At 33.8% G+C, this 21,680-nt stretch overlaps 2 protein-coding genes and 1 pseudogene across 4 annotated transcripts; 2 read left to right on the forward strand and 1 right to left on the reverse strand.

Annotated features, from left to right (window-relative positions):
* Positions 1 to 3,399: 3,399 nt before the first annotated feature.
* SAC3C (SAC3/GANP/Nin1/mts3/eIF-3 p25 family) lies at positions 3,400 to 9,839 on the reverse strand. Of its 2 annotated transcripts, none has more exons than XR_016517178.1 (8): positions 9,540 to 9,839; positions 8,187 to 8,287; positions 7,104 to 7,325; positions 5,663 to 5,903; positions 5,496 to 5,581; positions 4,958 to 5,054; positions 4,164 to 4,256; positions 3,400 to 3,890 (listed from the first exon to the last, which is right to left on the reverse strand). XR_016517178.1 is itself a non-coding variant. In XM_068631457.2 (8 exons), exons 1-8 carry the CDS (start codon positions 9,781 to 9,783, stop codon positions 3,726 to 3,728), a joined length of 1,230 nt encoding a protein of 409 aa, XP_068487558.1. In that variant the 5' UTR covers positions 9,784 to 9,839; the 3' UTR covers positions 3,400 to 3,725. The 2 variants fall into 2 exon arrangements, 1 of the variants encoding a protein (XP_068487558.1); XM_068631457.2 differs by having other exon boundaries at positions 5,682 to 5,903.
* Positions 9,840 to 10,797: 958 nt separating this feature from the next.
* On the forward strand, positions 10,798 to 14,722 carry LOC137829405 (putative disease resistance RPP13-like protein 1). The gene has a single exon (XM_068636209.2). The coding sequence runs from the start codon at positions 10,890 to 10,892 to the stop codon at positions 14,508 to 14,510; it is 3,621 nt and encodes a 1,206-aa protein (XP_068492310.2). The 5' UTR covers positions 10,798 to 10,889; the 3' UTR covers positions 14,511 to 14,722.
* A 707-nt stretch (positions 14,723 to 15,429) lies between these two features.
* LOC150023362 (putative disease resistance RPP13-like protein 1) lies at positions 15,430 to 21,048 on the forward strand (annotated as a pseudogene). Its single transcript, XR_016517179.1, has 5 exons — positions 15,430 to 19,151; positions 19,338 to 19,443; positions 20,083 to 20,212; positions 20,297 to 20,387; positions 20,651 to 21,048. The product of XR_016517179.1 is annotated as a putative disease resistance RPP13-like protein 1 (transcript).
* The last annotated feature ends 632 nt before the right edge of the window (positions 21,049 to 21,680 follow it).

A 21,680-nucleotide genomic window follows, 5' to 3' on the forward strand; every position in this document is an offset into this window, starting at 1 on the left:
TTCAATATGTTGCTTCAAAGTTTAGAAACACATGATTTTCAGTGCTGGAATTTGTTACTTTGTCTGTTTTTCATGGAAATTGATGTCATAATTAGAATCCAAGAGCAACCAGTTGCTGAGAATTGGACAGCTATGATGATTCAGTGGAATATTAACTATAGTGAAAGAAGAATAAAACATGAAGAGATTCAAGGATAAGGTATGTTGTATAGGTCTCAAACAAGGGACAAAATGTGGATTTAGAAAGAAAACAAATATGAATGAATGAACTCTCAAAATCAGAACAATGTCAGTGAACAGCAATGCTTACTTCGAATGGATTTAGAAAGAAAACAAATATGAATGAACTCTCAAAATCAGAACAATGTCAGTGAATAGTAATGCTTACTTCGAATGATACTGAATCCAGGAGTGCATATTGCATTGGAATGCTCATCAATCTTTTAAAGGTTCGTGGAGAAGGAGGATCTTTATCAACAATTTTTATGAGTATTTTTCTTAAGAATTATATTTTATGGTGTTTTGTCACACTTTTTTACAACATTATTGTTTCTATCTATGTTTATCACAGTAACATTTTTGTTTTGTCTCATGCTTCTTTCTCCTTTATTCTCTTTCTTTTATTGTATAAATATTCTAAAAGAAATTGTTACCATCAATATATTTAGGGTTAGTTTTAAGTAACTAAAAAGAAAAAAAAATAGTTTTCCTTCAACATTAAATAATTAATATGACATTTAATATTATATACAATTGTTTTTATCTTTTATTTACTTTTTTATCATTTTTATTTTGTAGAGTAAATTAATCTAACACCCCCTAAAGTTTACTTAAAATACACTAATATCCTAGAATTTTTAAGAATTCTACAAAAACCTCCAATTTATTTTAAAGACATTACATTAATTATCTTTTTAGATTACACAAAATCCCTTCAAATTTTAAACATATTACATGTGTGTACCTCCTTCTTACATCCTCAAGAGAGATAATTCTAATGATGAAAAAAAGGAATGATGGAAGTGTAATTTAAAAAAAAAAACTCATAAAACATCAATATAATGTATTCTAATTATAAACATTTCACTAAGGAAATGAATATTTTTTTTCAAATCAACACTAACAAGAATAAGGGAAAAAACTAATAGTAAACACATCATCTTTGTGGTTCAAAATATAAAACCGAGGCTTATATGCATTTTGGAAATGAGTTAGTGATTATATTGGACTATTTTTTTGTTAAATATTTTCATATATTTGTCCTTTGATGAACTTATTTAGGGAGTTGTGTTGATTTCTACTTTATTTATGAATTTGTGTTTTAGTTAAAACTTTATGTTGAATCTTAGTTGTTCTACCATAATGTTTTGAATTTTTAATCATGATATCTTAAATTTTATTTGGTATTTCATATACTAAAAAAAAGGAAATTGTGTTCACTTCATCAAATTAATCATATATAATATGTTTTTAGTTTTTCTAATGTAAACCGGCTCAATTAATAATCAAACACTCTATCTCAATTCTTCATATTGGTGTTTGCCACACTTTGTTTATTACAAAGTGTAGTTTCTTTTTGTCTTGATTATAGCTTGAGAAGAGTGAAGAAGACCAAATATTTAATAAATCATATTCCATTAATCAGATAAGGGTTGATTTTTGTCGACTATAACGATAAAAATAGGAAAATGAGGACAAGATTAAATGAACAATGCCACATTTTAGATAAAGATTCATTTCGTTCATCACATTGCAAAATGATTAGAATTTCTTCAATGTGTGCATAATAAGGGGGATAAAAACTATAATTTGTGAGAGTCTAGACAAAATTTGTGCATATTGGGTGATCCACCCTTTCCCTCTTGTTACCCTTTTAAACAAAGGATTATTACCAAAAGAAAAATGAAGATATGTGTAGAAAGAACATTCATCAGATTTTAGCAAAAGTGAGAAAAGTGATGAATTTGGTCTCTTTTTTATGGGATGTTCATTTGTATTGAATATGTCAAACACAAAACACAATGTAAATTCTCTTGTCTGTTGAAGAAAACAACACTGGAATAAACTATGAACAAAAAGTGCAATAAAAATTAGTGTGTGTGAACAGAAAGTGAGAGTTTCACGAGAAAGGTGATTGGGAAGTGAATAAGATTAAAGTTTATGGAAATGATGTGATTAAGAAATAGAAAAAGTAAAGGTTTAAGAAATAGGATTTGAAGTAAGTAAGATAAGGTAAGTTTAGTGGTGAAGATAAAATGCGATAAAAATATAATAGGAGAATAACAGAAATTTAATTTTATTCTATAATTTTGTGTACATTAAATAATAAAAATTATAGGTTATAGTAAAAATTATGTTCAAGTAAAAATATGTTTTTGATGAATTATGTATAATTTTTTTTACAAAAAAAGAGAGTTTATTTATGCAGCCCTTTTTCTTGCAATTAAAAATGATATAAGATTTCTGAAGTTATGATTTTTTATTCAAGTATGTTTCTATAAAGAATATATTTACTTAATAATTAATAACAAGATTTAGATTTACGTATCAATTATTATATAAATATGTGATATAATTTGCTGAATAAACAAGATAAGATTTATTATATATATATATATATTATATATATATATATAATATCACTACAACAAAATTATTAAATAAAAATAAATTTTTGAAAAAAAAATAATTAGTTGTTATATTGATTATATATTATTTTAAAAATTAAAAAAATTATTAATATCTAAAATTAATTTATTATTAATAAATAGTTTTTAAATTAAGATCTAATTAACTACCAATAAATATATATATATATATATATTAATATATTAATATATTAATATATTGGTGTGTACTTAAGGAGAATGTCTAATTTTGCCACAAGGCCTTTTTTTTTTATTTTTCATTTCACCAATTTTAAAAACTATCCCTCAATCACTAAAATCATTATAAAAAAAGTTCTTCTGAGTTATTTACAATTAAATTTGTAGTTATTAAAATCTATGTCTCGAAATTATTATTTATGTGAGATAATCTTCTCTACTATTAACAAAAGTTATATCTATTTTTCGTCTAAACAATTGTATTGACTCTTTTTTCCTTTTACTAATTTAAAAAAATATACCACAACATTATACAGTTATTACAAACAAAAAATTCTACTTTCTATGTTGTATTTCACCAGAAATACACGATGAAATCTAATTTCTGCAGTGAAGTTAACTTCTTTTTCTGTTCTTCATTTTTTTTATTAAATAGTTTAATAGCTTTTAATTATCAATAAATTGCATTTAAGAAAAGATTGAATATGCAATGCAGCTACTACTATTCTATCAATGTGTAATTTTTTCTGATATGATTTGTAAGGGAAAAGTAAGTTTTGCTCCCAAAACTTACTCTACGAGATTTGGTTTTATATCATCATCAGTATCAGTAAACTTTACCATAATAATGTTACACTCGTTTACAAATAGCTTAAAGAGTTTTACATTTATCATGTACTATCAATACACACAATACAGGCACAAAGGTGCAAAAACTGTTATGTATAACACAATTTGTCCCATGTTAAGCAGCAGCACAAAGAGACACTTGTGAATGATGACAGTACACACTGCATCACCAAGCAGATCACAATAATACCATGAGAAAGTGATGAAAATGGGTGCGGCCATTCAGGATCATGGTTGTTGCAATCTTCCAACATGTTAAATCAACAAGCTCTAAAACTGATTTTCATATTCTTGCAAGCCCAAGAAACTATAGCTTTGGAACTTCCCTTTGGGTTGACTGAATGTAGTTTGCTTTGTAGGAAGTAACTTATTTCCAGATTCATCTGTACAAATTTCAAGACCACAAGAATGGCAAAAGGATTCTAAATCTGATTCCTGTCAAACAAAGTTCAAATTAAAGTGTAAGCCAAAATGAGTGTACAAATCAACAGACACTGACATAACAAAACTAATGTTACAAACCAAACTACAAAATAGTTCTAAAAAACTGAACTAAACTAGTTAATTTTAGTATTGAACTGACAGGTGCCTTGAGCCAATAATAAAGCTCATCCCATAAGGTTAACCACAAGAAGGGAGACATAGAACCTATATTTGTTTACTTGGTGTGGGACATAACTTTAAATATGATTATTAATTAATTCATACCTTTATCATCAGGTGTTTTGAGAGGTCCAACAGAGGATATGGATGAAGTTTGTAGCCACCAAAATTTATATAAGATAAAGCCAGCGCACGAACCTTTTATCATAAAAACAAGCAAAACATTTATCAATATATGTAGAATCAAGTTACATGAAGGATATAGTAAGTTTTCGTTTCTTATAATGCTCAATGTCATCAATAGATCTATGTAGCCCACAGCCCAGTTCACAGTGTAAGATAAATTATAAATAAAAAATAGAAGTTATAAATTTCTGAGAAAGTGGTGAAAGGTGAAGGTATTTGTTTTCTGAAGCATACTTTCTGTTATCAAGACCCTCAATATGCACAAGAATATTCCTACAGACAATGACTAATAGCTGATGCAATTTTGCATGTGGTTTGGAATTGTTGAGATGCTGAGATTTGTCTAAGATGTTAACTTTGGCAAGAGTTAAGCTGTAGGCATATTTATCCTGCTTATTTGGAATAAGGGATATAAGAAGAACCAGAGGAGTAATTTTTTCGTCAAACAGTGAAAATTGATAATCCCTATATCCATGTCTTTCCCCTGCATTTCACTTATTCTGTAGATCTTTAATAACTTAGTCATAGCCTATTGATGTTATTCTTAAAATTGATTATTACAATAACAAAAGATTATTCGTGCTAAGATACATATGAAGAAAGTAACAAGCACAACAAAAGCAGGCATGCATCAACTTAGACACAAAGGATGTCCAAATAAATAAGTTCTAAAGTGTTACGAGAATAATGAATTCTCTAGTTATAGTAATTACTTCATTGATATAAGGCATCATAATGCAGAACTGCAGATATGATGCTTGAGCTGCTGCTGTACAAAAGAAATCCTTATAATTTCCAAGTTGGGATGATCTGTCATGAGAAAAGATAATATCAATAATTGAGATACATTCAGTTATTATTTAATATGACAATTGACCTAAGAGAAAACCAACAAAAAAACTGTTTAATTATTAAAATAAAGAATGTTAAAAATATTAAGATTGTAATATAGAACCATTCATGTGCTTTTAGTTAAGAGTTTAAGCTTTTGGGCAGCTTGTTCATGATATAGCTTCAGAGCCTCTATGACTACGCAATCAAGAATTGGTCCTTGCTACTTCCATTCTTTCAATAAGTTGAATTTCAGCAAATGCTAGTTGGTCCTGTGCATTGTCTATTTTTTAAGCCGAAAGGGTTGAAGTGTGACGAGGCATGTCAAAAATATAATATAAAATCATTCATCTGTCTTCATCTAACTTAAGCAGCTTTTGGAATGATTGGTTCATTATAAAACACTACAATAAATGTTACCGTAAGATCCTCCGAGCAAAGCACACTTCTTTTGACTTCAATACTGGAGTTGATACACGTCTAAACCACAAAGATAGTGGCTCCCCCTGTGGATTAGAAATAGTTACATTTCGTAAGTTGCAACAATACTAGAATTAACATGAAAGGAGAAACATAATTAATCACACCAATGATGTAAAGATTAACCATCGGTTGGCTGTAAGAACCAAGATGAAGCAGCACATATAATGAATGGTATTCAGCTTCATTTGCATGCACATGATTTGAATTTCGATTTGCTTCATACAGATTGAACAAAGATGTCAATGTCTTTGTGAGCTGTTCCAAGTTGAGATGATGCATTGATGCAGTGTTTGGATCAGACATAGAACGCCACAGATTGTAATGTGATACAACATGGAATTTTACCTGCGTGATTAAATATATTGTTCAGTTCATTATTTCAATTTCATAGCTTGTAAATCCATGATTCAAAAAACATACAATACACTATGATCACATGATCCAGCTTGACTGTGTACAGGAGGAAACAATAGCCTCCAAGAAATGAAATGCAGAACCAAACAGTAGCCCATCTTTATAACAGTCCTAACTTGGATGTTCAAGTCCTTTTTTGTGAGTATCACACCATTATGACTATAACAACTCTAAGGCTTGCTCATGGTCATGCTTTCACCAAGGCATGGTTATCAGAGTTGCATGAATAGAACAATTCAATACAATTCCCTTTGCAACTAATAACAATGGCAAGATCAACGAAATAGAACTTAGAATCAATCCATTTGCGTCTGAATCACAACTCTAAGTGGAATCATGTGCATTGGACATATTCAGGTGTCATACCAAAATCGGTAGGGCTGTGAGTAGCATGATTCTTTTAAAATCACAAGTTTTACAGTGTTTTTTGCAAAAAAAATAAAAGATTGGAAAGAAAAATTGCCTTTCACTTCTATAATTCCACATGCGTTAAAGATTAAACACCAATAGTTTTTTTTTTCAAAGCAAGCCTATTCAATGCACAGTCGGGCACCATATTCCAATCCTTTTTTTAGTTTAAAGGCCTGGAGTTGATCGCTATCCTCTGCCTCTTTATATTTGCACACTCTCCCCCACAGTGATTTTCGGTGCTGTTTCCTTTCACAGTGCTGCACGACTGTCGGTGCCCCCTTGTATCTTTTCGGTGGAGCACTATGGACAAAAGAAAAAATGACATTGACTTAATGTGGAACCATTTTGGAATTCAATGTCTTTTCAAGGTTCAATCACCCTTATTTGTTCAGACTCTTTTTTTGTCAATTTGAATTGATCAACTAACCCAGTCAGGTTCATAAGGAGCAGCAGATGCAACCTGTCGTCAAATTTAGAGTCTAGGACTGATATTTGGGTTTAAGCACATACATAGAAGATCAATTTCTTATAGATAATCATCTAATGTGTCAACAGTAATTTGTGCACATGAAATAAATGGAATTTCAAAGTTTAACTAAATCTGAAGTTGCAAAACAAGTATAAAAAATGCAACTTAAATCATCTCCACCCTGATGCAGTTGAAGGATAATAGAATAAAGTACAAAAATCAAAGAAAAAAATTCAGACAGAAAACTGTACCATTCCCTCATACATGTAAATTGCTTTGTTGTTTACAATATTTTGCATAGTAATATCTTGTCGTATGGACCTTGTCCTATCAAAGACAAAGTCATGAACTTCTTCAAATGAGTGCTCTTTAGATTCCAGCAAACTCAAAAGGTAATTTAAAGTATCTTCCAAAACAGCAATAGGCCGTAAATCTGATGATTGAATATCTTTGCTGGATATAGTTCTGCAAAACTGAAGAAGAAAAAATTCTGAAACCAAAAGTTATTTAACAACAGAGGTGATCCTTTCATAAAAGCCACTTATATGCCATAAAACCATCGATCAATGCTGAATACAGAATATATGATGTTAAAGAAGTAAAGGGACAGCAAATAAATAACATACTATATGAATTTTACATTATAATACAAGAGTCTGTTTGGACAAATTTCTCCATTAGGACTTCTAAGAGAGAAAAATAAGGAGGAATGATATTAGTTTCTCCATAAGCTAAAACTACCTTATGCATAAACTAATTTGTAAAAGCTGTAATATAGCTTCTCTAAATTCTCATTTTTAATTTGTTCAGAAGCTAATTTTAGCTTATAGAGAAGCCAATTTAATTTTTCTTCTTATTTTCCCCTCCTAGAAGTCCTTATGTACAAGTTTCTCCAAACAGGTCCAATATGACAATGCAGCTTGCTAGCATTTATCAGGTGCTAAACTATAAGTTAAAAATAGAGACAAAGAACAGTGAAACACTAGACATAAATTTAGTGCTATATAATAGATTATATAAGTTTATACAACAAATATACTGCAGTTTCAGCATACAACTTGTGAACTTCTTAAAATTATGATAACTGAGTTAAAACTTGACACAATTTCTTATGGGAGGCATCAAATTCAGGTAGAAATGTTAATATTGGTATAATAAATTTATTCACAACATTACCCTTCAATGCACTTCTAATTGTCAAAAGTAGATTAAAAGTAAACTCACCAAGGTGCTTGAGGACACATCCTTCTTAAACTAGACAGAATCTGAGAGTAAAACGCTACTCTAATATCACATTTCATAAGGTAATATATGCTAGAGCCGTTTGGCCATACCTTCTTGACAGCAAGAGCAGGGGATGATTTTCTAGGATTTCCATTTAGCCTCTCAAAACCTGCCAAATCTCGCAGTTTTTCACGCTGGATCCTCTCTCTTTCTGAGGATAAAGTGAAAAATTTTGAACATAGAAGTTTCGGATGCATGTATTATAAATAATGAAATGACAAAAACAGAAGGTGTCTAAATATGTTCTATATATAAAATTTTATGCAACTGTCAATCAACAAAGCTAAAATAGACAACAGAAGTCTTTTCCCATACAAGTGCAGTTAACCACATACATCAACAGAGAAATTGCACCACTCAAAACCCAAGTCATTGGAAAGGCCATTAAAAATTTAATGATTTATCCTACAGTTTTCCTTGGCTTTTCTCTACTTCATAAAATGGGGTTATCCTCCATCTAATTAACTCTTCTTAGCAATGCTTGTAATGATCTTCTTCTCATATCCAAACCATCTAAGCTGCAATTCTGCAATTTTTTCCTCAACAGAGGACTAGATGCTACTCTTACTTTCCCATTAATACATAAATTCTTAATCTCATCTACTCTTGTATGTCTACCTATTCATTGCAGAATTCTCATCTCTGTGATACACAGTTAACAGTCAATATCATAAAGCATTCCTGACCACATGGTTGTGTTCTGACAATTTTCCTTTAACCTTGAGCAGCATCTTTCAATCTCAAGCAGCACCAAAATGATCTTCAATTTTCCCTTCCAAGCCAAGATTAATGAAACATTTCATTCTTATATACATATTATTAGGAACCCAGGGTGAAAATAGAGAAAAGAAGAGAAAAAAAAAGCTTCTTCCCATCTGCACTCGAGAGCGGTTCCTTTGCAATCTGCATCATTTTCTTTCTCTCTGCACCCTTAAACTTCACTAGCTAAAACATTATAACTCCATATGACCTTGTAACCTCAATGTACATCAGAAGGGGTTAAGCCCCCAAAGGAAACCATTTAATGATATTTCCTTCATTGACCATGTAATTCAATTAACGCTAACTGTAAAATAATATTATTACACTAACAACAATTCCACTCATTCACTCTCTTTTTGTTTCCCACATATATTCTTCAACACATACATTCTTATTTGAGACACCATCAGATTTAACATCTCTTTCATCAAGATTGGAACCTCGATTCATCAAATCATGGGTGACTAACCTCTTCTATTAGACTCAATCCCCGTAGGTAACAACCCCACTCTCCCATTCTTCACCAACCCCTCTAAAAGGACACGTCATCATATGAAAAATCAAACATTGCAACTATGCTACCATGAAATTCATTTCACTTTCATACATCAGATACATCATTATAATAATAATATGTTCACCTGGGCACATGTAAGGACATGTTCCAACAATATTGGAAGATGGTTGTGCATCCTCTTCTTGCCTCTTACTGAAAACAGAGCTGGAAGCAGTGCTGCCACTACTGGAAGAAGAAGTGCCCCTTTCGCCAAAGCTTGAAACTTTGGATTGATTTGAAGGAAATCTGTGACCTCGACCACGACCACGACCACGACCACGACGTGAGAGGGAGAAAGAGGAGCTACGGTTTCCGTTCCCACCCTCCATCACTCTTTCTTCACTCTTCACCGCTACACTCTCCTTTTCATTAATTTTACTTTGACTTTTATATTTTTCTGAAAGTGATTTTAATTTTTTTATTATTCTTACCAACCAAGTTTAATGTATATTTTTTTATCTTTCTTTATAAATACTTTCATAAAATAAAAATTTAAGAAAAAGGGAAATTAATTTTTCTATAAACTAAAATATACAGTTAAAAATAAAAAAATATATTGTTGTTTGCAAATTAGCTTATAAAGTTATGAAAAAATTCATTTCTTTTTTCCTCTAAGTTATATAAAAAAGGTTTGTAGAAACATTTCCTTAATAAATTTAGATAATTTCTTGTATTCAATTATGGGAGTTCTTTTTTTAGGAAGTACTTCAAGAATATGTTAAAAATTTGTTATAATTTTCCTTGCACCATAACCCAATGTCTTGTTTTAGTGACATGTGTTGAATATTTAATTATTTTATAATATTTTATTTATTTCTTTTAAATAATATGTTTCATTATTTCATTTAATTTTTTACTAGTTCAAAACTTTAATGATTATAAATTTTAATGTGTGTTGCATTTCTTTAAAAATTTAAATGTATTAAATACATATTTAAATAAATCATATTATTTTTCTTCCTCTAAATTATAAAGTATTTTTTAGATTCTGGTTACCCAGGGTAAAAAAATTAATGTGGTAAACATTTTTACTCATATGAGTTCTACAATTATGAATATTTTGATTAAATGTGTAAGTATTTTTTCATCTACACCCTCCTTTTATTGAAGATTTTTTTCATCATTTCATAAAAATATTTTTGTTATTTTCAATTATAGATTGGGTGGAGGGAGAATTTTTCATTATTGGTATAACAAAAGTCTTGAAGCAGGAAATTTGAGTAGTTATTTTATTTTAAAGTAGGTGAAGAACGACTTTGATGAGGTTAACTTATTACATTGATTTATTGAAATTTGATCTATTCTTACCATTTTAAAATTATCTTTTATTCACTTGAGTATAACAAAAGTACATTTATATATCACAACATGTGGTGAAGATGTCTCTGCTGTACAATCCTTTCTTCTCTTTGATTCGGTCAATTCCTTTCCAACCATGCCAGTGATAGAAACACTTGGTGGTGCTCTTTTTGGTGCTGTTCTTCAGCTGCTGTTTGACAGGCTTGATTCTCGTCAAGTTTTGGACTACTTTCGTGGAAGGAAGCTCAATGAGAAGCTGCTGTACAAGTTGAAGGTGAAGCTGTTGTCCATCAATAATGTGATAGATGATGCAGAACAAAAGCAGTTCATTAATTCATATGTGAAAGCATGGCTTGATGAAGTCAAAGATGCTGTCTTTGATGCAGAGGATCTGCTGGATGAAATAGACTATGAGTTTTACAAACGCAAGTTGAAAGCTGAATCTCACACCAGCAGTAAAAAGGTATGGAATTTCTTCAAGGCTTCTCCCAAAAGTTTCTTTGACAAGAAAATTGAATCAAGGATGGAACAAGTCCTTGAGCAACTAGATTTTCTTTCTAGCCAAAAGGGTGATCTTGGTTTGAAATATGTTAGTTGTGCTGATGTTGGGTCAGAATTAGTTAGTAAAGTAGCACAGAAGCAGCCATCAACATCTTTGGTGGTTGAAAGTGTTATTTATGGCAGAGAGGAGGAAAAGGAAATGATTCTTAATTGGCTGAGTTCTGACACTGACAAACATAACCAGCTAGCAGTGCTTTCTATTGTAGCTATGGGTGGGATGGGTAAGACTACACTTGCCCAACATGTTTATAACAATCCAAGGATTGAGGAGGCTAAATTTGAGCTCAAAGCCTGGGTCTGTGTTTCGGATGAATACAATGCTTTCAAGGTAACCAGAGAAATTCTTGAGGCAATCAATAATTCAAATGATGATAGCAGAAACCTAGAAATGGTTCAGGGAAGATTGAAGGAGAAACTCACAGGAAGGAAGTTTCTCCTAGTTCTGGATGATGTCTGGAATGAAGATCGAGACCAATGGAAATCATTGCAAACTCCTCTTAAATATGGGGCTAAGGGAAGTAAAATTCTTGTGACCACACGCAGTAACAAAGTTGCTACTACTATGCAGTCACATAAAGTACATGAATTAAAGCAGTTGGAAGAAGATCATAGTTGGCAAGTTTTTGCTAAACATGCATTTCAAGATAACAATCATCAATTGAATGCTGAAGTGGAGAAAATTGGTAAGAAGATAGTCGAAAAGTGCAAAGGATTGCCTCTGGCTTTGGAAACAATTGGATGTCTATTACACACAAAGTCATCTGTTTCAGAGTGGCAGAGTGTATTGGTAAGCAAAATATGGGACTTACCCAAAGAAGATAGTAAAATCATCCCTGCTCTGTTGTTGAGCTATTACCATCTTCCTTCGCATCTCAAGAGGTGTTTTGCTTATTGTGCCTTATTCCCCAAAGATCAGGAGTTTGACAAGGAGAGTTTAATTTTGTTATGGATGGCTGAAAATTTTCTGCAATGCTCTCAGCAAAGCAAGAGTCCAGAAGTAGTTGGTGAACTGTATTTTGATGATCTATTCTCTAGGTCTTTCTTTCAAAAATCAATTAAAGACAACAAAACATGTTTTGTCATGCACGACCTTCTCAACGATTTGGCAAAATATATTTGTGGGGACATGTGTTTCAGGCTTGGAGTTGATGAAGAAAAGACAACAGTAAAAATCCGCCACTTAGCATTGGTAACTAATGAAGATCAATATTCAGATGGGTTTAGGAGTTTGTATAATGCTAAAAGGCTACGTACATTTATGCCAACAAGTAGGAGAATGAACATTGATCATTATTGGGATTGCAAGATGCAGATGGATGAATTGCTATCAAAGTTTGAGTTCTTACGCGTCTTATCTTTGTCTTGCTGTCGTGGCCTTAAAGAGGTGCCTGGTTTGGTAGGTGATCTTAAGCATCTCCGTTCGCTTGACCTTTCAAGCACCCTTATAGAAAAACTCCCTGATTCAACATGCTCACTCTATAACTTGCAAATACTGAAGCTGAATTCCTGTTTCAATTTGAAGGAGCTGCCTTCTAATCTGCATAAACTCACCAATTTGCGTCGCCTTGAATTCATGAAAACTACTGTGAGAAAGATGCCACTGCATTTAGGACAGTTGAAGAATCTTCAAGTGTTGATGAGTTTTTTCAGAATTGGTGAAAGTAGTGAGTTCAACATTAAACAGTTAGGAGACCTCAGTCTGCGTGGAGGGCTAACAATTGAGGATCTGCAGAAAATTTTGAATCCCCTGGATGCAGTTGCAGCAGATTTGAAAAGCAAAATAAACCTTGTTGAGCTAACCTTAAAATGGAATCATAGCTGGGACCTTGCCGATGTAATAAAAGAAAGAGAAGTTCTTGAGAATTTGCAACCTTCCAAACATTTGGAGAAATTGTCTATTTGGAACTATGTTGGTAAACAATTTCCAAGTTGGTTAGCCAATACTTCATTGTCCTCTGTAGTGTCCTTAAGCCTAGAAAATTGTAGCTATTGCACATGTTTGCCTTCTCTTGGACTTTTTCCATATCTCAAGGACCTTACTATTAGTGGACTTGGTGAGATTGTGAGCATTAATGCTGATTTTTTTGGGAGTAGATCTTCTTCATTTTCATCCTTGGAAACATTGAAGTTCTCGTTTATGTATAGATGGGAAAACTGGGAATGTCAATCTGTGACAGGTGCTTTTCCACGTCTTCAACATCTTTCCTTAAGACACTGTCCCAAGCTGAAAGGGAACCTACCAAAGAAACTTCTTCATCTGAGGAATCTACTTATACGTGAGTGCAGAGAACTTGTAGATTCTGCTCCTGGGGCCACAGAAATTTGTGAATTAGACCTACAAGACTGTGGAAAGCTGCAGTTTGATTATCATCCATCTGCTTTGAGAAGGCTAGCCATTATTGGAGACAAGACCATGGAATTGTCTCTTGATTTCTTATGCGAATCAAAGACAAATGTTCCTGTCAGCTGTTATGATTTTCTGGAAACATTGGACATCAATGGAGGTTGTGACTCTCTTATCAGCATTTCTCTAGACCTTTTTCCAAAACTCCTTCGGCTTTGCCTCACTTATAGTGATAATTTACAGAGTATTTCACAGGGGCGCACTCATAATCATCTCAAGGATCTGCAAATTATTGGATGCCCTCAGTTCCAATCATTTCCTGGTGAAGGATTATCTGCACCATGGTTAGAGAGCTTTTCTCTTAAAAGATTGTACAAATTGAAATCATTGCCTGGACACATGGATATTCTCCTTCCATCTCTGACTAGTCTGTTGATACATGATTGTCGACAAATGGAGTTTCTCTCTGATGGAGGTTTGCCATCAAATCTGCAGAATATGAATATCTCAAATTGCTCCAGACTTGTTGACTCACTGAAAGGGCCACTGGGAGCAAACACCTCTCTGCAAACCCTGTCTGTTCAAAAAGTGGATGTGCAGTCTTTTCCCAGTGAAGGTTTTTTGCCAACCTCTCTTACTTGTCTAATAATCCGTGATTGCCCATATCTTAGAACACTGGATTACAAGGGTCTCTGCAATCTCACCTCTCTTAAGAAATTAACTCTTTTTGATTGCCCCAACATTCCATGCTTACCTGAAGAGGGTCTTCCCAAATCCATTTCAACTCTCCGGATTTTGGGCAACTGCCAGCTGCTCAAAGAGAGTTTCCAGAAAACACAAGGCCAAGACTGAGGAATGATTTGCTTTTACTTGTGACTGCAACCACTTTCTTTCATAAACTATCAATTTTTCTGTCTTCTCTCTTTGATCATATCACAAATGTTTAATATCATTGTGCTCCACCATGTAGATGAATCTTGTCTAAGTACATTTGATTTAACTTTGCCTTCATGTTTGTTTCAAAGCCATTGAAAGTCCTTGAATGCAAGTGGTTTATGAGATATAGCTAACTACCTTTTAGGCCATGAGATGATTATTCTGCTTGTTTTAGACATTGTGTGTGCAAACACATTTATATCATGCCGGTAATTTGGATTTCTTTGAAAATCAGTAATTGATGATAAAAAAAAGCAATTGTTGTTGTGAGATAAAAATATGAAATCCTCAAGGACCATGTATTTGGATTTGTAGTTATCCCAATTTAATATCAGTTAAAAGCAACAAAAATGAATTGAAATTGAGTATTAATTGTGAAATAAAGAGTTCAAGACGAAAATTAAGAAAGCATATAATGTATATATCATATGAATATAGTTTGAACAGATATTAGTTGGCCATGAAATGTTGAAGTAAAGCAATCTTTAAGAAATCAGTTCTTACCAGATCTTTTGGTTCATCTTTCCTTATCAGCGAAATATACAAGAAATTAAAATAAAGCTCTGGAATTAATGAATTAAGTAAAATTACTGAAAAGATGATCATTAACAATGTAGTTGTTGTTACACTCCAAACCATTCTTACGCTAAAAGAAAAAAGAAAATAGCAAATGGAACGAAATTGCTTGAGTGTCTTTATTCATAAAATAAAGCCACCCAAATAGACTAATTCACTGAAGTTGATAGAAAATATTATAAAACCCACATGGTGCTGTCAGGAATAGTCAACACCTACTTCTTTTCTCCTTTAAACTAATCTCCAGCAAAATACTCACTCCTTCACTCACTTCACTGAAGCTGCACTTCCAGTTTTCACAACCCTTTCTTCTCTTGCATTTGGCCACTTCCTTTCCAACCATGCCAGTCCTTGAAACACTTGGTGGTGCTCTTTTTGGTGCTGTTCTCCAGGTCCTATTTGACAAGCTCCATTCTCATCAAGTTCTCCACCACTTTCGTGTGAGAAAGCTCGATGGGAGGCTGCTGAAAAAGTTGAAGAGGAAGCTGATGGACATCAATGCTGTCATTGATGATGCTGAACAAAAGCAGTTCACTAATTCATTGGTCAAACAATGGCTTGATGAGGTTAGAGATGCCTTGTATGATGCGGAGGATCTGTTGGAGCAAATAGACTATGAATTCTCCAAAAGTGAGCTGAAAGCTGAATTCCAGGGCAGTGCTAGCAAGGTACGCAGTTTTGAATCCGAGATCATAGAAGTCCTAGATGATCTAGAATCTCTCTTAAACCAAAAGCTTGTTCAAGATTTCAAAATTTCTAGTGGTGTTGGATCTGGTTCGGGTAACAAAGTGTCAGATAAAAGAAATGAATCCTCATCGTTGGTGGCTGAAGAGGTTATTTATGGCAGAGATGAGGACAAAGAAATGATCTTTAATTGGCTGAAATCAGACAATAGCAATCATAACCAGCTATCAATACTTTCTATTGTGGGTATGGGTGGGATGGGTAAGACCACACTTGCTCAACATGTATACAACGACCCAATGATAGAGGCTAAATTTGCTATCAAAGCCTGGGTCTGCGTTTCTGATGAATTTGATGTTTTCAAGTTAACTAGAGCAATTCTTGAGGCAATCCATAAGTCAACTGATGATAGCAGAAATCTAGAAATGATTCAGGGACGATTGAAAGAAAAATTGAACGGAATGAAGTTTCTTCTGGTTCTGGATGATGTTTGGAATGAAGATCGAAACCAATGGAAATCATTGCAAACTCCTCTTAAATATGGGGCTAAGGGTAGTAAAATTCTTGTGACAACACGTAGTAACAAAGTTGCTTCTTCCTTGGAGTCAAACAATTTACACGAACTAAAGCAACTACAAGAAGATCACAGCTGGCAAGTTTTTGCTAAACATGCAGTGCAAGATGATAGCTCTAAGTTGAGTTCTGAGTTGAAGGAGATTGGCATTAAGATAGTTGAAAAGTGCAAAGGACTTCCCCTGGCCCTTGAAACAGTAGGAGGTCTTTTACTGTCAAAGTCATCTGTTGCAGAATGGAAAGGTGTTATGAGAAGCAACATATGGGACTTACCAATAGAAAATAGTAAAATCCTCCCTGCTTTGTTGTTGAGCTATTACCATCTTCCTTCCCATCTCAAGAGATGTTTTGCTTATTGTGCGCTATTCCCCAAAGGCCATAAGTTTGAGAAGGAGAGCTTAATTCTCTCATGGATGGCTCAAAATTTCCTACAATATTCTCACCAAAGTGCGTCTTCAAAAGAAATAGGTGAACAGTACTTCAATGACTTAAAATCAAGGTCATTCTTTCAACAGTCAATTAGGTATGAGCAAACATATTTTGTGATGCATGACCTTCTGAATGATTTAGCAAAATATGTTTCTGGTGAAATCTCTTACAGGTTGGGTATTGACAGTCCAAGATGCGTATCAAACATAACTCGTCACTTTTCAACTGTAAAGAATACAATTGAATGTGATGCGTATACGAGTTTATGTGATGCTAAAAGGCTACGAACATTTATAACTTTTGACTATGGGATTGCAACATATAAGGATTGTGAGATGTCAATACAAGACTTGATATCTAACTTTAAGTTCTTACGGGTCCTATCCTTGCATTTGTGTTATAACATAAAAGAGGTGCCTGAGAGTATAGGCAATCTTATACATCTTCGTTCATTAGACCTTTCAAGTACTGGCATAAAGAGACTTCCAGACTCAACCTATTCACTCTATAACTTGCAAGTGTTGAAGTTGAACAAATGTATGTTTTTGAAGGAGCTGCCCTCCGCTTTGCATGAGCTCACCAAGTTGTGTCACCTTGAACTTATGGGAACTACTTTAACAAAGGTTCCAATGCTTTTAGGAAAGTTGAAGAATCTTCAAGTATGGATGGATAGGTTTGAGGTTGGAAAAAGTAGTAGTGAGTTGAGTATTCACCAACTAGGAGAACTTGATGTTCACGGAGGGTTGTCAATTACAAATCTTGAAAATATTGTGAATCTCTATGATGCATTGGCAGCGAATTTGAAGAATAAAACACATCTTCTGAGCTTATATTTAGAATGGGATTTGAAGCGGAACAATGAGGATTCAATAAAAGAAAGAGACGTACTAGAGAATCTGCAACCTTCCAGACATTTGGAGAAGTTGTCAATCACGGGCTATTATGGCACACAATTTCCAGGTTGGTTATCTGATAAATTTATATTGAATGTGGTGTCCTTAAGTTTGTATGATTGTAAATATTGCCAATGGTTGCCTTCCCTTGGACTTTTGACAAATCTGAAGCACTTGACAATGTACGGCCTTGATGAGATAGTGAGGATAGATGCTGATTTTTACGGGAATAGCTCTTCTGCTTTTGCATCTTTGGAAACATTGAAATTTATTAAGATGAAGGAATTGGAAGAATGGCAATGCATGACGGGTGCTTTTCCAAGTCTTCAATGTCTTCAATTGTCGCAATGTCCCAAACTGAAAGGGCACTTGCCAGAGAAACTTGCTCATTTAAAGGATCTAAGTATTTATGACTGCAAAAAACTTGGGGCTTTAACACTCGTGGCTGTAGAAATTGAAGGTGTGAAGATGGAGACATCTTCATTTGATATGATAGGGAACCTCCTATGTCATACCCCTCTTGAATAGTTGAGTATTACGTGTTGTCCGGACATGAATATTCCCATAAACCATTGCTACGATTTCCTTGTAAAATTGTTTATCGATGAATGTTGTGAGTCTCTCACGAACTTCCCTCTAGACTTATTTCCAAAACTTTGCTACCTTTCTTTATACGGATGCCATAACCTAAAGATGATATCACAGGAGCACCCTCATTGTCATTTGAGTAGTCTGCAAATTACAGAATGCTCTGAATTTGAATCATTTCCCAACGAAGGATTATTTGCACCTCAGCTAAAGAGAGTTTCTATTAAAGGAATGGAGAAATTGAAATCAATGCCTAAACGCATGTCTGTCCTCCTTCCATCTCTGAATCGTCTGTATATAAAGGATTGTCCAAGAATGGAGTTGTCTGAGGGATGTTTTCCATCAAATCTAAAAGAAATGTGTCTCTTGAATTGCTCCAAACTTGTTGCCTCACTAAAGGGGGCTTGGGGAAACAACCCTTCCTTAGAATATTTGTTTATTAAAAAAGAGGATGTGGAGTGTTTTCCCGTTGAAGGTTTGCTCCCACCCTCTCTTACTACTCTAAAGGTAAATGATTGTCCAAATCTAAAGAAACTAGACTACAGGGGTCTCTGTCACCTCTCCTCTCTTCAGACAATGATTCTTGATGATTGTCCTGTACTCCAATGCTTGCCAGAGGAGGGTCTACCCGAATCCATTTCAAAACTAGATATTAAAGTCTGTCCATTGCTCAAACAGCGGTGCAAGAAAGGTGGTGAAGACTGGGAAAAGATTGCTCACATTAAAACTATATGGGTTGATTATTTACGATTAAACAAAACACAAATTGAAAATTCCTAAGGGACCAATTCTCACATGCCAACATTTTCATCAGGTTCCAATTCTCCACACTTTCTCTTAAGCATTTCAATACAATCTTATTCAGTGCAAACATTTTAATATGCAGTTGATCATTTTCATAACTCATCAATTAATCGTCTTTTTAATGTTCTGTTTGACGTGCAACAATTTCTATTATCAATATTCACTTTTGAAGTTGAATAACGATGCTTATATTTAGGGAACATAGAAAATGAAGAAGGGAGAAAAGTCTGAAAGTTCTGGCATCAATTCCACGACGGATCTATCTTTCGGAGTGGTCATAGTTTCATTCATTCACTTGTTGGGTAAGCTTGTTCTTATTTCATACTTACATTATGTGATTTTCTTTTCCAATATTATACCTTTCTTCTCCCAAATGAAATATGATTTTTATAGCTTTTCGCCATACGCCCTTATTTTGGAGTCATTTGGATTCAATCTTCTGAATAAGATAATTGTAAGCAATGTGAACTTAGTATTTATCATTTCACATCTTCCTATGTTGTGGGTTGGTTCTCTTCTCAACTATTCATGTTTAGTGTTTTTTTGATAGCATTCCACACATCTGTTTTTCTGTTAATATCACAATGGATAGCTTCTGTTTTGAAATGTTTCTTGAATTCCAAAACACTGTATTGGGACAAAAATTCTGGAAGGGCCCTCTTCAGTTATATGATCCTGAAAATTACTAAGCAATTATCTCCTAAAACCCAAATTTTCTTCATGTTCTCAGACGCCGTTTCATTCACCATCGGAGATTCCTCCACGGTTCTCTCTGTTATATCTTCTCTTTACACCTTGTTATCAATATTTTATTTCTCTAGAACATTCGAGATTCATTACTATTCAGCTTCTTCATCCATTTCTGACAGCCTCGTATATGCTGTGTCCCTCTGTGGGGAGTGTTGTTGCTGATGTAGAACCAATGGATGTTGTCTGTGCAGGTTATTAAGTCTTCGTGAGTTGAGTTGTTTGAAAATGATGAGATTTTGGTAGTGCATTTCCCAGAGAAAATACCCGTGGAAATCGGTTTGAAGGACACTTGAATGATAGAATGAAAGGGTTCTACAGAAGGTAAGTGTTATTTTGGTTGGTTTTGCTTGATATTACCTGAACTCTGGTTGAGGCTGCATTTTGATCATGATTCTCTCTTATTAGCTTTCTTGGCTATCAATTTTGTCGGATTACACAGTTTGAAGCAGCTGATGAGAGGAGGAGCTCTCCTTGTTGGGGTGAACCTGCCTGCAAGGTTTGTTTACCCTTCTCCTTATCTTCCCTTCTGAAGGAAGCTTCTGTTATCACTCACGAGGCTAAAATGTTATTTGTTGCAACGGTGCAAGCTAAATACTTTAAATAATAACATGTTCGTATCAAGAATCACCAATCATGTCTACATATTTGGTTGCTGTTGTCATTGGTTTGGTAAAAACATGTTTGCTCTTTACATTTTAGGTTGTGGTTGTTTATTAGTACTAACCTTTCCGTTCGTAATTGAATTCAACATCTCTACAGGGGTCCAAGTCTGAGTGTACTGTCAAGTTGGTAAGGCAAAGCAGGGGGAATTTGCACTTGATGTGGCTGTGAAAACTTTCTGTTATTGTGCTCCACAATCTAGATGAATCTTGTCTAAGTACATTTGATTTAAGTTTGTCTTCATGTTTGTTGCAATGAAGAGCAGAACCTGGAATCTTATTTAGGGATGATCAACTTCCTACCAAAGCCTTTGAAAGTCCTTGAATGCAACTAGTTTATCAGATGCAGAGATAGCTTACCTTTTAGCCTGAGAGATGATTATTCTGCTTGTTTAGACATTGGTATATGTGTGCAAACACATGAATGAATATGTCATTTTCTTTACTATAAAGAATTTATCACTAAACTTTAACAAGATCATGAACACTGGTCTTATCAGGAATTCAACAAATAGAAAATTATGGAGTTTATATCACGCCTGTAATTTGATTTCTTTCAAAATCAGTAATTGATGATAAAAAACAGCAAGTGCACGATTGTTGTTGTTGTGACACCATGAACAAATCTCGATAATAGACTACATAAGGTTAACCTCCATTATGTACAATAAAGAAAGGAGGAAAGATATTAGTGCTTAAAATTCTATCCTCTTGAAATATTAATCTAAGATGTAATAAGTGGGTTGGGTGTCTTTATTCATAAAGTAAGACACCCAAATAAACTAATTCACTAAATTTAGTGCTGTTGGGAATAATTAACAGCTACTGCTTCCTACCCATCACTCCTTTATTGAAGTAAAGCCCTCTTCAACAAAAGACTCACTAATTCACTTCACTAAGCTGCACTGCCAAATTTTCTCACTCCTTCATTCACTTCACTAAACTGCACTTCCAATTTTCACAACCCTTAACAACCATGCCAGTCCTTGAAACTCTTGGTGGTGCTCTTTTTGGTGCTGTTCTCCAGCTCCTATTTGACAAGCTGGATTCTCATCAAGTTCTGGACTACTTTCGTGGGAGAAATCTGGATGAGAAGCTGCTGAAAAATTTGAGGAGGAAGTTGGTGTCCA

The sequence above is a fragment of the Phaseolus vulgaris genome, chromosome 11 (genome assembly GCF_051622355.1).
Source record: "Phaseolus vulgaris cultivar YP4 chromosome 11, ASM5162235v1, whole genome shotgun sequence".
NCBI classification, from domain to species: Eukaryota; Viridiplantae; Streptophyta; class Magnoliopsida; order Fabales; family Fabaceae; genus Phaseolus; species Phaseolus vulgaris.